Source organism: Sinohyriopsis cumingii, chromosome 6 (assembly GCF_028554795.1).
Source record: "Sinohyriopsis cumingii isolate HCF-2022 chromosome 6, ASM2855479v2, whole genome shotgun sequence".
Taxonomy (NCBI): domain Eukaryota; kingdom Metazoa; phylum Mollusca; class Bivalvia; order Unionida; family Unionidae; genus Sinohyriopsis; species Sinohyriopsis cumingii.
In genome coordinates, this window is record NC_142966.1 from 11,933,940 (window position 1) to 11,947,617 (window position 13,678).

The 13,678-nt window shown below is 35.6% G+C and overlaps 1 protein-coding gene and 1 pseudogene across 1 annotated transcript; both read right to left on the reverse strand.

Annotated features, from left to right (window-relative positions):
- Positions 1 to 2,076: 2,076 nt before the first annotated feature.
- On the reverse strand, positions 2,077 to 3,916 carry LOC149796377 (uncharacterized). Its single transcript, XM_089961056.1, has 2 exons — positions 3,632 to 3,916; positions 2,077 to 3,139 (listed from the first exon to the last, which is right to left on the reverse strand). The coding sequence occupies exon 2, from the start codon at positions 3,133 to 3,135 to the stop codon at positions 2,287 to 2,289; it is 849 nt and encodes a 282-aa protein (XP_089817182.1). The 5' UTR covers positions 3,136 to 3,139; positions 3,632 to 3,916; the 3' UTR covers positions 2,077 to 2,286.
- Positions 3,917 to 11,153: 7,237 nt separating this feature from the next.
- On the reverse strand, positions 11,154 to 13,019 carry LOC149796378 (VWFA and cache domain-containing protein 1 pseudogene; annotated as a pseudogene).
- Between the last annotated feature and the right edge of the window lie 659 nt (positions 13,020 to 13,678).

The window sequence follows — 13,678 nt, forward strand, 5'->3', positions numbered from 1 at the left end:
GCGAGATGATATGGCATCAAAGTAAGGACGTAATGTTAATTTCCCGTTTGACGTTATAACCATTGAATCATTTGAGGCTATAACCTTTGAAGCTACAATGCCAACAAGATCATTGCCGTTTGAGGCCATATTGTCTCCCGCATCTTAACCTATCGTAGCCTGTAAAATTATCATTTAAGGCCCAGTTCTTTCATATAATTGCTTAGGGACCTGAGGTATTTGTTTGCTTTATGAAATAAATATGTGAAAAGAAGGTAGCGTGGAGAAATGAATCAAATGACGTTGTTGGAATCAGAATTTCTGGAAACATTTAAGTGACACGTCGCTTTCAATATATTTACTGCTTGTGAATTATTTTTTTCTGTCATTATACCTTTTTGTTTGCCTTTTATCTGCACCACATTTGTTTTGTTTTCTATCGTTGTATTGTGATTGTTAATTTCATATTTTTTATATGTTTCGTTACTATTGTTATGCATATATAATTTGTATTGTGTGTTGACCTTTGTCTATGATGGTTTGTTATGTATATTTAATTTATATTGGCATCTGACCTTTGTCCATAATTGAAGATACGGGTTTGGGCCTACCCAATTAATGTCTCATTTTGTAAACAACATATTACTAAATTTTTGCCCATCATTGCAGATTAAATATGAAGATAATTATTGCTGACAGGTAAACATATTTACTTGGGCTTGAGTTCATTACATTGGTATTCCCATTGGGAAAAGGTGCTCTACCTGATCTTTGTCAGGTAGCTTACTAAAATTGAAAGAGTATACCTAATTTTGTCGACAACTTTGAATGTTGCAGAAAATAACTTTAGATCCTCATCATTGTCCTCATATTGTGTCTTAAATTTGTATAAAAGGTTGAAGAAAACAAATTCTTATTCCTATTTTAAATTCTGAAGAGGAATCAGTCTTTCAGTATTTTAGTTGTGTTTAGTTTTTATTTGGGAGGATTTATTTATTTAAATTTTTAACTTTGATTGAAAGTACTCAAAATTACTTTCTGAATATATTCCTTTTTCATATTATTGTAATTCATTTAGATATATTTTGAATTATGTCATCCTGACAGCACATCAACTCTATTCCAGGCTATTGGTACTTCAGCACTTTCAAGACTGGAATTCATTCGGAGTACTCTATACGTTTGATTTGTGATGTCACTTTTAGGACTAGTTGGGATTAAATTCACAATTCTGTAATTTATTTTTCAAGTTTTCGCTTTGTATTCGGAGAAATATTTTATTTAAGTTTATAACACTTGTTGGTTTTTACTCTTTTCTGTTAGTTTAAGATGATAGATTTCTAACACTATATTTACCAGTCTTTTATAACGTTTTTAAACTTTTCTGGCACCCAAACTAATGTCCACATCTTGATGGGTCACATAAAAATACAATTTATCTTGCCCACGCATGGGCTCATTTTGCCCATACTTGCCTTGGGAGAACGTCGTACTCCATAGTTTTCCCTGTTTCTAAGGTTATTCGATGAGACTGTGTATGTATACAAACCTCGTTCACAATTATCTAACTTTATTCCGCTTGTACTTTTATCGTATCAGTATGCTCTTTTGAGATAATCCGAGTGAGCGAGAATGTTGGTGTGGTGGGTGTGGTGGGTGTGACTTGAGATAAAAACACACAATAATATTTGATGAGAATCTGACATGATTGCTGCGGTAACGAATTCTTGGTTGTTTGAAATACACCTAAATTCCATATTTGTCCCTCATATCCAAGTAATAACAAACCAGACTAAATTTCGTAATGATGTCGCTAACGTACATGTTATTCTACAAATAATATGATGACGATTTGTTTTGTATATTATCTACTAAAATATTTATGCTGCATTTATTTTCAGACGAATTAAAGCTTACTTCTTTGTCTCGAAGCAAGCGAAAGTGACTTGAATAATTCCTGGTGTCAAATTGCTGTATTTTGATCTTCAGAAATTCTGCGACATACGCAATTCCTTTCAAGGTTTGAAAACAAAATTCCAATCCTCGACGTAGATGTGATGCTATTAAAATGGCAATAAATACGCAAAGAAGTCGAAGCAAGAGGCATATGTTTATTTTATAATTTCTAGGCACGCTATGTATACCAGTTTTCAAATTTCGCTTAAATTCTCTCATTTGTCAACCGTTTTCATTGCTGCTGACTTATATATTAAGCTATTATATTAAATTCTTCCTTGTATCTCCCCTCCTCATATACAACTATTTTGTCTAGTTCTTGACTGACCAACATATTGTTTCAGGTATTTGTCATACCAAAGAACTTTCCGCAAACTGTTCCAGATATTTACTAGTCTCTTCTTCAATCCGCACGCGAGCAAACTCAAACAGCTCGTTAGTATACATTTTCTTGTTGTTTTGGGAGACTAGTTCATCTATTACATAAATTAATTCTCTAACCTGTTCGTTGACAGCCGTTGCATCTCGCTCCATGTTATTAATGAGAACACAGCGGAAGTTGCATTCTTTCACTAACTGGCCCAATTCTCCCCCTTGTGACGAGATATAATCCTGAAAACTCTTGTTTATCTGGGCATTTTCCATCTGACGACAGTAATCATCGCCGTGTGTGAAGACCAGGACAGCATATCTCATGAGGACATCTTCTCCGAACATTTTCTTCAGCAGTATTACTGCCATTGTTTCCTCCTTTGTCATCCTGACCGTTGGATTCAGAACGAGAAGAAATGCATGGAATCCCTCAGGCCGTAGGGTGATGGCATGAGATATTTCCAGCAATGCCGAATCAGGATCATTTGTGTCCATTGTTCCCGGAGTATCCACCAGGAAAATCTCTCTTCCCCCGAGAACAGCGTGTTCCATCTTACACATTGTTGTGACAGAGGTAGATGACAACCGTGACTCAAATCTATCTTCACCAAAAATGGTATTGCCAATTGCACTCTTCCCATGACCAGTTTTGCCTAAAAGCACAAGGTTCAGAGGATCTCCCGGGGGTAGAGCCCCAGTAACTGGCCTTGGAAGTATCATACCCTGGTCATTGAGATTTGGAGTATTGTGTGGTGTCTTGTTTATAGCGTACAACCCCAAGTATGATAATACTAATTGAATGAAATTTAGTGCTTGTTCTATAAACATCTTCCTGAAAAAAAGAAGGGATAAATCTTATTTAAGTGAACTGTATGATTACACTTGTAAATTTTTGGTCTGACCTTTATAGAGTTAAATTATCCAACTTGAAGTTAAGACATTATGTGAACCACCATGAAAAAAGAAAGAGGGCTATCAAAATGCAGAAACACATTTATGTACAAAGATTATTATCCTCGTGTAGAATATAGTCATTACACCAAAATAGTTCGTCAGAGTTCATAGATCAACTTGATATAATCATATGACACGCCTGAACAAAAACTGCATATATAAACTTAACCAGCATTGCAAGTTGAGATGATCTGAAACTTTATGACATTCAATCATTTATCAGTGTAAACTGTCTCTACATTCATGTATTTCGTGTTAGTATTAAGTTTCCTTCAAATGACTGAAATTAAATGAATTCAAAGCAACATTACTGACGTTTTAAGCGTTATTTAAATTTTGCTGATTACACATATGATTTTAAGAAGCTTACCTTATTCTCGCTAATCCAAAAGCTTGCAGAATGTCTGTGATGCTTGGACTTATTCCTCACTGACGGTGACGCTAATACCGAATTGATTTCTACTAAATATGTAGTGCGGTTACTAATAGAGCGAAAATAGACAACCGGAATTCTCTGAAATGTACAATATTCTTTTAACTCGGTTTCGATTTGATTCCGAAAAGAACATCGTACATATACAAAAAGTAAAACAAACATAAAGACCAGAAACTTCAAAAACATACGAGTTCCAACTGCATGCATCGACTTGAATTACAAAACTCGTAGGAATTACATCATACATTTCCATAAATAACTAAGCAGTAAATAGAGTTACGAATATTTAGAAAACACATTGTCCTACTTTTATGTGAAAACTGAGATCGGTTAAGTTAGACAAAACCAGATAAATGTGTTGATTCATTTGCGTAAAACTTGGACAAAAAGAGTTCCGCCAGGCTACGTTTTCAAAGAATGGAGATTTGAAGAAAGTGAAACGACAATTTGCCATAAATGGTCAAGTATGAAAGACTGAATACTAGAGTTGACAACACCAAAGCAAATGAAGATATGAATTTATTACAAATATTTAATGCTACTGAAAAAGTGAAAAGAAAGCCTAATTGCAAAATGTTATAGTGCAAATAGGGAAAACGAAAGTGCTGATTAGATCAAAACATTGAATAGACATAGTAGAAGAATGTCATACTGACGTCATAATAAAATCAACACTTAACACACATATGGGGATAATGATAAAGGGAAAAATGAATGAGACTGTTTGAAAGAGAAGACTGACAGAAAAATATTTCCTATTTTGGGCTAATTATGAAGCAATTGTATTATATAAAAAACTGTTCTTTATGTACATGGCTTGGTTGTAAACCCCATTTTTTACCATATTTGCTTAAAAAGGTTTGAATATTTGTTTTTATTTTGTCTTTTGTATGGCAGTAACTGTAAAACAACTTTAATATTGCAATAATTGTTCCATTTGCGCCTGATTTTATAAAATGTTCTGTTTTAATACCCCAATATAAAAGAGAAATAATTATGGAAAAATAACATTGTTTTGATTGGCGTCTCCTTTTAATAAAATATGATAAAGGTCTTATGATTTCAAAATCATTCATACACTAATCCTTCAGGACAATGGAACTTTGGGCTAATACATTGGGAAAATGGAGTTGTTGTGAAAACGATTATTTCGGACTTATGAGCCTTCAGTACAGTTCATCAGTTAACAGACTGTTATTCATTATTACAGTGATCTATATCACCTATCCAGTAATAGATCCCTCACACGCTCTCTCTCTTTCCCCCTCACAGACGCAGACACAGTACATACCTACCTACCTACCTACCTACATACATAAATACATACATGCATCCATCCATCCACATCCATCCATCCATACACACATATATACCTACATACATACATGCATGCATGCATGCATGAATGCATGCGTACGTACATACATACATACATTCGTATGTACGCACTCACGCACTCACTTACACACACACACACATACATACATACATACATACACCCACATAATGGAATATGACGTGATGTAATTCTCTGTAACTATGTTTCTTTCATTTTTGTACGGACATTTCTGAAAGTAAAATCCACATACAGTTCTTGCAATTATTACCAGGATTTATAAATAGAAAACGATGCGATACTATATTTACAATTCCAACGCAATCTACTATTCACGCACACATTAAATGACCACATTTTTGGGAAACCAAGTTGAAAAAAAAACAGCAAAAAAAACCAAACCAAACAAAACAAAAAAATTCACCCAATGCCAAACCGCTTCGAAGAACAAATTGTGTAACTAACTTAAACACATTCTGCTCTTCGTGCGCAATGCCCATACTTTCTGGGAAAGCAACTAAACTTCATAAATCGGGTTTCGCCGAATTCCAGTCTTGATCGATAAGCAAAGTCACTGCAAAACCAAAGAACGTTTGAAAAAAAATGTTTTGTTGTTGTAACTTGCAGTAGAGTTGGTTGTGGCGATTGCAGTAGAGTTGGTTGTGGCGATTGCAGTTGTAATAGCAATATCATTCATAGTACAAGTAGTAGTAGTAGTAGTAGTTGTTGTAGCAGTGTGGTCCACGATATGGACTGCACTAATATTATGACTGCTATGGTTGGGGATTGGGTTGGGGGCATGGCACGATGGACTTGACTGCTGTGGTTTGGGTTTGGGTGCGGGCATGGCACGATGGACATGTTGTTAACAATCATTACCACCCCTATTACAGTTGAATTACCTGCGACCTGCTGTCGATATTCATTCCTTTTGTCAGTTGGCGGCTGAAAATGAAGGCTACAATCACCATTCGAAGAATTCAAGCTCATCCTCAATGAGTTAAATTGTATAACACGTATATCTCTGCATGAAAATGACATAAGGTCTTCCGTTCACGATTCCAGTGCATCCATTAAAAGCTGACACAAATTAACCCAACCCCACCCACTGAGCCCCCCCCCCCGCAAGAATAACACAAAAAAAGAAAAAGAAGATAAAGAACTAGAACAAGTTATTGCCCACGCGATAGACAAGGCTCACGGGGAGCTCTTAAGAAAACTGACTGCAACTTGGGGTTCATGATAAAACTGCATCTGTGACTGTTGGGTTAGTCAGAACCACTTGGACATCTGTTAATAATAATAATAATAATAATAATAATGATGTTAATAACAATTATTATCATAATGACGATGAATATATATGCTATTCCTAACATTTCCTTGGGAGATCGTTGAGAGTAATGACATAAGCTATTTGTAACTAAGCAATGATTTTTGTTCTCGGATAGCCACTTAAAAGGCTCAAAATAAACACACTGTTTCTAGTATCATCCGAACATGAGTTGATAGAGTCAAGAAAATGACAATATACCTACAAGTCATAGAGTTTAATAAACCGAGAATAAAATATAAATCATTGAAAATTTAGAAATGTTTGTCCTCATAAACCTTGAAGTCAGCTACATAAACATTGAAACAAATCGATCGATTAAACCTTTACGTTTAATTTCATGGTACAAGTACAGAATGTATTTCGGCGCATGATAACAAATTCATGCTTCTTTTTCAGATATTCCGTTATCTGCAAATAGAATAACGATTTAAGTACTTTAACAGACTTTTGATTATAAACGTGTGGATCATATGCAGGCAAGAAAGTATGAACAACTTGTATAAAAAGAACTCAAGAATTTCAGCACATTGTAGATAATGTTTTAATGAAAAAAGAATTCGCGCACGATTGTGACATAGTGTGTACATCAATATAAACGTCTAACAATCATGTTTTATTACTGTTTTTACTTTTAATTTCAATTTTTGTAAAGACTAAATTAATGTAATGTGTTTAATGATTATTTCATATATTAAAAATTGTACAGGACACAATGTTTATCAGTGAATTTCATTAGCTAAACCAGATTCCGTGACTAAACATCTCATCAAACAATAAGAGATAAAAACATAGAGAATTAAGCAAAATTAAATAAATTCTCTCTCTGCCTCTGTCTATCTGTCTCTGTCTCTCCCTTTCTCTCTCTCTCAGTCTATCTATCTTTATCTCTCTCTCTGTTTCTTTCTCTCTCTTTCGTTGATAATAACAAACATGATAATATAATCATCGAACGAAACATTGAGTGCATTCTTGTTTTGAATGAGCAAAGCAATGCTGCTATCGTTCTTTATCAATAGCCTAGAAAAGAAGTACAACAGGGATACGGTGCACTACTTAAAACAAAACCAGAATTTTACGGTACTTTCCAAGTTCTAAAAATACCTCCTGACACAGAATCATACGATACATTTCCCCACATAAACTGGATTGCTGGTATGAGTATTAATCATCGTACCGTAATACATCAAAATCACGTCCTTAATTTAAAATTTCTCATAGAGGGCTATAGCTTGTTACGATAGTTATTGTTTCGAGGCACCCTCATTTTTGTTTTCTTTCTATCTATAATGCACGTCCGGTGTCTAGTATAGGCCTGAGCGACAAGCGTACTTGCACTTCAGTGTAAATATGAACTCGTATATTGTGCTGTGCCACCCCCACCACTATCCGGTCCTGATATAGTGTCAGCATGTAAGGTCTCACTGGATAGTTTCGTATTTTGACCCCCTCCCCCCATTTTTTAAGGTAGAAGGCATGAACCTAATTATCACAAGCCTAGCATTTATAAATTCACACATAAGCTAAATCTCTAATGTGGTTTAGATTTACTTTGAGTTAGGCTTGGAAATAGGTTGGCTTGTTGGTGACTGCCTGTCACAGTTAGATTTGCATTGGAGATCAAATGCGTAACCTGGGCTGCAAATGAGCTGTCGACTTGGCTGACGTATTTGTGTGTGACTGCTACAGAGGTAAAAATCTAAAAATTTAGATGGTTGAGGGGTGATGAAGAGTATGCTAATTTGTTATAGTACTAGTGAACTTTATTCATGCATAAGGCACATACTGATTCTTTTAGCTGCCTTGTCACAGGAAAATATTCAAAATAGCTATTTCTTGTCAAAAATGAATGTAAAATTTAGGGGTTGTTGGCAGTGTTGGTTCAGTATAAAAACCACCAGTTGCATCAGGAATGAACCTGATTACTGCAGTCAAAATCTCACATGTATGCTTTCCACAAAAATCATTAGTTTGTTTTTATTTGTATCTTCAGTGTAAAATTATTCTCATTTTTCTGTAATTGGTCATTGTCGGATGAAAATTCACCAGATAAACTGTCCAGTGAGACCTAATTCGAGTGTGAAATAAACATCCGAGTTGTAATGTACATGATGAGGGTGTGATACATTCAGTGCATGGTCTACCATGATTTTAGTTGTGACCAGTCATAATTCTAATGTGTTTTGGTATTTGAGTGATTCGTCGCAGTAATCTTGTTATAGGCAATATCCTACTTTAATTCAGTCTAGTCGGACTTACAAGCTAGTGTTTGTATGTTTGTTTATGTAATGAGCCAACATTTAAGGCCAGTACTTTATTACCTAATATGCAGAGTAGGCACCGGCCTATGGGCCCCACGTCTTTTAGGGGCCCCGCGACAACGTTTATTTAATAATAATTAATAAATTTTGTTTAATAACATGACATGTTATTTTGTTTAATAACATAAATAAGTGTTAATATTTGTTTTATTTAATAAAATTGGTTTATTAAAAGTGTCTGTTGGTAAAATTATAAACGTATAAGGAGAGAATTTGCTAGGGGGGTTCCAAGATTTTCTACTGCCTAGGGGCCTCCACAGGGATTAATCCGGGACTATTTACGGTCAATCAAGTATTAAGGTGTTTAATTGTATAGCCAGTCAGGTTCTAAAGCTAGGTTGATTATCCGTGTTTTGTGCTGTCAGCTAATGAGTCTAAATAACACTGCATGTCACTGAATATTAGCCAACCAGGTAGATCCAATGATCGGATTTGAACTCCACCCCTCTTTCAGTTGAGAGCCTGCCATGCTAACCAATGAGCCACCATAGCTTGAAACAGGAGTTAACATTATAAATAACATGAATGTTGAACTGACAGGTCAAGGTGTCTGCAAACGTTTCACACTGTGACAGTTTCTATTTATTTCCAAATCTGAAAAAAAGTTTTCTGAAGCAGTTTTTGTTTCCCTCTTTTTGCAGCATAACAGAAACCACTCTAAAAAATTTCTTCAAAAGCCAAACAATTTCCAAACATTTGACATCAGTATGATTTACCTATTTCCTTCCTCCTATTAATTTTAATAATAGAGCCCCAACTTGCTCATAAATGCAGGTATATTAAGTGATTATATTGTGTTTCATATATAACCACTGTTCCAAACAGAATTAACAAGTTAGGATTTCAACTTCAAACCTTTAACAATGAATAAATTTAGATGTGGTTTACACTTCAATTCAATGATGAATTTTAAAAACATGTATATTTCATTGGTAAATAACAGTCTACCAAACTGTAACAAAGCAAAACTTTACTATGAAAGATTCGACTGCCCCTTTCATATATTTAAAAACTACACGATCATCCTGTGTATCAAAATGCACTTAATAAAACTGATAAAAGTGTGTACATATCAGATTCTTCTATGATAAAAGTAATAATACAAGCATCAAAAAGCAGCTGCTAAAAGCAATGGAAAAATTGATAGGTAAATAGAAATCACAATCACAGACTGGCTTCTTAAAAGCAGCATTCAGTTATATGAGCAAACAACAAATGAAGTAAGCAACGTTAAGATGTTTTAACTTCTGATATGCTGAATACAGAGAAAGAAACACCTCAGAAATCCATGTATGTCTGTTTGTGTTTGTGTGTGAGATATTGATACACTCCATATTCTTTAATCAAAATGTTGTCAATATTCTTTATACATCTACTTCGGCATGCAAGATATTTATTTGGTTTCAAGTATATTAAATAGGGTATTATGCACAAATATTTGATTGAAAGAAAGACCAATTTATGACAGTATGAGAGATAAGCACACAAACAATATAATTTATATTCCTGAATTCTTGTTGGGGGTGGGGGGATAGCAGATGACAGATAGTGTTTAGCTCCGTGACCAAGGTGACAGAACATTAAATATTCTGATTAACAGCAGATCATTTGTCCAATTATATCAAAAGTCAGCTTAAAACAGTTGACGTAAACAATGCACATACCAAATTTTACATGTAAATTGACAAATTTATAATCGTCTCTTCAACAGGTATAAATATACATACTACAAATACCTGTGTCTTTACAAATATTCACATAATTCTACTATACATTGCTTTAATACAAATTTCCTCTAATGTTATGCTATGGTATGAGCATCCTTGAGTATCGATCTAACATAAGCTGTTATATTAACAGCAAAAACAATATCTGCATTGTGAAATGACCTGCTATGGTAGCAGTATAATGATGAATGTTGACCTTTCTGTTGCCATGACTACTATTTTCCTGAGATCCAATGTAATGATGATGTGAAATGATACATCCAGAACAGCTTGCCTTGAAACTATATCATGAATAATATGGCAAAAACAGCCTTCACCCCTGAGACCCTGTTCAGCCGTAACCTGCACGACTTGTGTTCGGGCCCTATCCTGTCTTCCAAAGATTCACTGGCATAAACATTATTAACATATACCCTGTCAAATTTAGTTTGAACTCTTGGCTTTGTTTCAGAAAAAAGCATATAAATCAGCAGAACACTGATGTTCCCATCCCGAGGTATTTCTTTTCACACAGTATATATGTACATTAAACAACACACAATCTTTCAATTTCAGAAGCATCACATGAATCAATACAATATTTCTGTATTTATACCAAAAACTTTTCAACATAATGCCATAGCTAACTGACTTGCCAAGGTAGCTCTGGAGTCAGTTCCACCATTATTTGTCTAGTAAAAAAATTAAATATAAAATTACAAGCCATCCTAAAACAATGATCTAAACATCCTTCTCCTGAATCTTGTGTCATTATCACAACAGACTGGGACTTGTTGACACAAAAACCTATTTTGAGCAACTGTGATCTCCAATAATGATATAACCTTTATCATTCATCAAAAGGCACCTCACAGTTTTCTGTCCACAAGTTGGTATATTTTCCACCATTATCTTGTAAAAGTACCCCAGTGTTACATCCATCCCCATTACAGCTGCAACCCTGTCATTTGGACTGTGCATGGCAGCATGTTTTCCCTCGAACACTGTGTGACTGATTGTTACGATGTAGCCAGCACCTCCAACATCCAAGTAAGGGGCTGTCAGTGTCACATGACCAGGAAACTCCATGGCTCTCTTATACCAGGGTCTTTCTAGTGGATCATATGTTTTGTCCAGCAACGTGCCAGGGAACATCCGGAATACGCTAGGAGTGGCTACATACCTGCGCACAATATAGTCATTCAGATGACCAGCTCTAAACCGTCGTGACCAGTCACTGGTTATTCTAAAAGTGGCAGCTACGTCATTTCGAACATTGTCCTTAAAACCTGGGTTAGAAATAAGAAGTGTATCATCTTTGAGATAAGCCATATAGATCTGCACCATTCTCTTTGTTTCCTCCTGACTCAGGTAGGTAAATGGATTGTTGAAGCTGTTTGCAGATAGAAATATTGTACTGGTATCCAATGTAGCAAGCTGTTTAAAATGAAGACACAGTGAATTTGTAGGCAGTAGATCTATTCTGTGGTATAAAAGTTCTGAGTTGCCAGATTGAATATTTTCCAGGTTTCTGAACATTTCAACTTCTTCCAGGTTTTAATCATCAACACATATGGTGTGTTTTCAACCTTTTTCCAGACGTATTTGGCATAGAAAACTGTCCCTTCTTTAGAATTTGAGCTGTTAGCAGGCTTTTGTAGCATCAGGGTGTCTTCCCCTTCCTCTAGCCTAAGGATTTTACTGCGGATAGCAGCAAAACCTTGGACATTCTCGAAGTGGCAAATATCTGTGTGCATGGGCTTCTGTATGGTCTTGATGGGACGAGCAAAGGAGGGATGCATTATTGTGTAACCATCTGTGCTGACAAGGAATGCATATGTGTTGTCTGTGTGAGTGAAGTAGGTTATGTCTTGTGCCAGGTCCTCAACATGAAGGTCTACACCCACTATTCCTATTGGGGAGCCATTATGAAGACAAGGCTGGCTGATACTCAGGGTTAAAGCTGAATCGGCAGCATCCAGGTATGGCAGAGAGAAAACACTGGGGCTTCATCTGCAGTCCTATTGAGTGGCAAGTAAAACCGACCCACTGACAGACCAAGATCACGGGTGTTATTGATTACTAGCATCACACCTTTCAGAATTGGGGACCTGCTTCTCACTTGGATTTCATACTTTGCAAAGTTCTGGTCAGCAATGTCTTGAAGAAAACGCTTCTCATACATAATGACAGCATATGTATTGATGATGACCTTGAATCCAGTTCGACTGTTATGTGTAGCTATGGTTTCCATCACCTCCCGTTCCTCAGGAAGAGAGTTTAGCAGACCACGGCTGATATAGATTATCATTGCCTCACTCATGGAAGTAGTTCTCCCGCGTAACAAAGTGTTTTCAATCATCTCAAAAGCTTTATGGAACCCAAGTGAATGGTTCGTGGATGTATCATCCTTTTTGAGATTTTTGACGAACTGGGTGAAGTAGAATTTGGCCTCATAGGTGACTGGAACCAGTGTGTTCCTCAAACAGGAGTCCTGCCGTGTGTAGCTGGCTTCTGAGGACAGACCAATTACTGCCACCTTGTCTCCTTCAGTAAAGGAGGTAAGCAGCTGCTGGGCAATACTCTTGGCTGTGTGAAGTTGGTTTATGCTCATAGAGTTGCCATGGTAAGAATGTCATACTGACGTCATAATAAAATCAACACTTAACACACATATGGGGATAAGGATAAAGGGAAAAATGAATGAGACTGTTTGAAAGAGAAGACTGACAGAAAAATATTTCCTATTTTGGGCAAATTATAATATTATTATATAAGAAACTCTTCTTTATGGAAATGCTTGTGTTTGGTTTTAAATCCCATTTTGTACCATCTTTTGCTTGAAAGTTTTACACATTGGTTTTTATATTGTCTTTTATATGGCAGCAACTGTAAAACGACTTTTAATATTGCAACTATTGTTTCATTTGCGCCTGATTTTATAAACTTTTCTGTTTTAGTACGCTAATATAGAAGAATAATTATAAAAAAATGAAATTGTTTTGATTGGCTTCTTATTTTAGTAAAATATGATAAAGGACTTATGATTTAAAAATCATCCATACACTAATCCTTCAGGACAATGGAACTTTGGGCTAATACATTGGGACAATGGAGTTGTTGTGAGAACGATTATTTCGGACTTATGAACTTTCAGAACAATTCATCATTTAACAGACTGTTATTCATTATTACAGTGATCTATATGACCTATCCAGTAATAGATCCCTCCCTCTATCTCCCTCTTCCCCCTCACAGGCATAGACACACACACACACACACACA

Coding starts and splice junctions, on each gene's coding strand:
- LOC149796377 (XM_089961056.1), bottom strand. CDS start 3,135: ATGTTTATAGAACAAGCACTAAATTTCATTCAATTAGTATTATCATAC.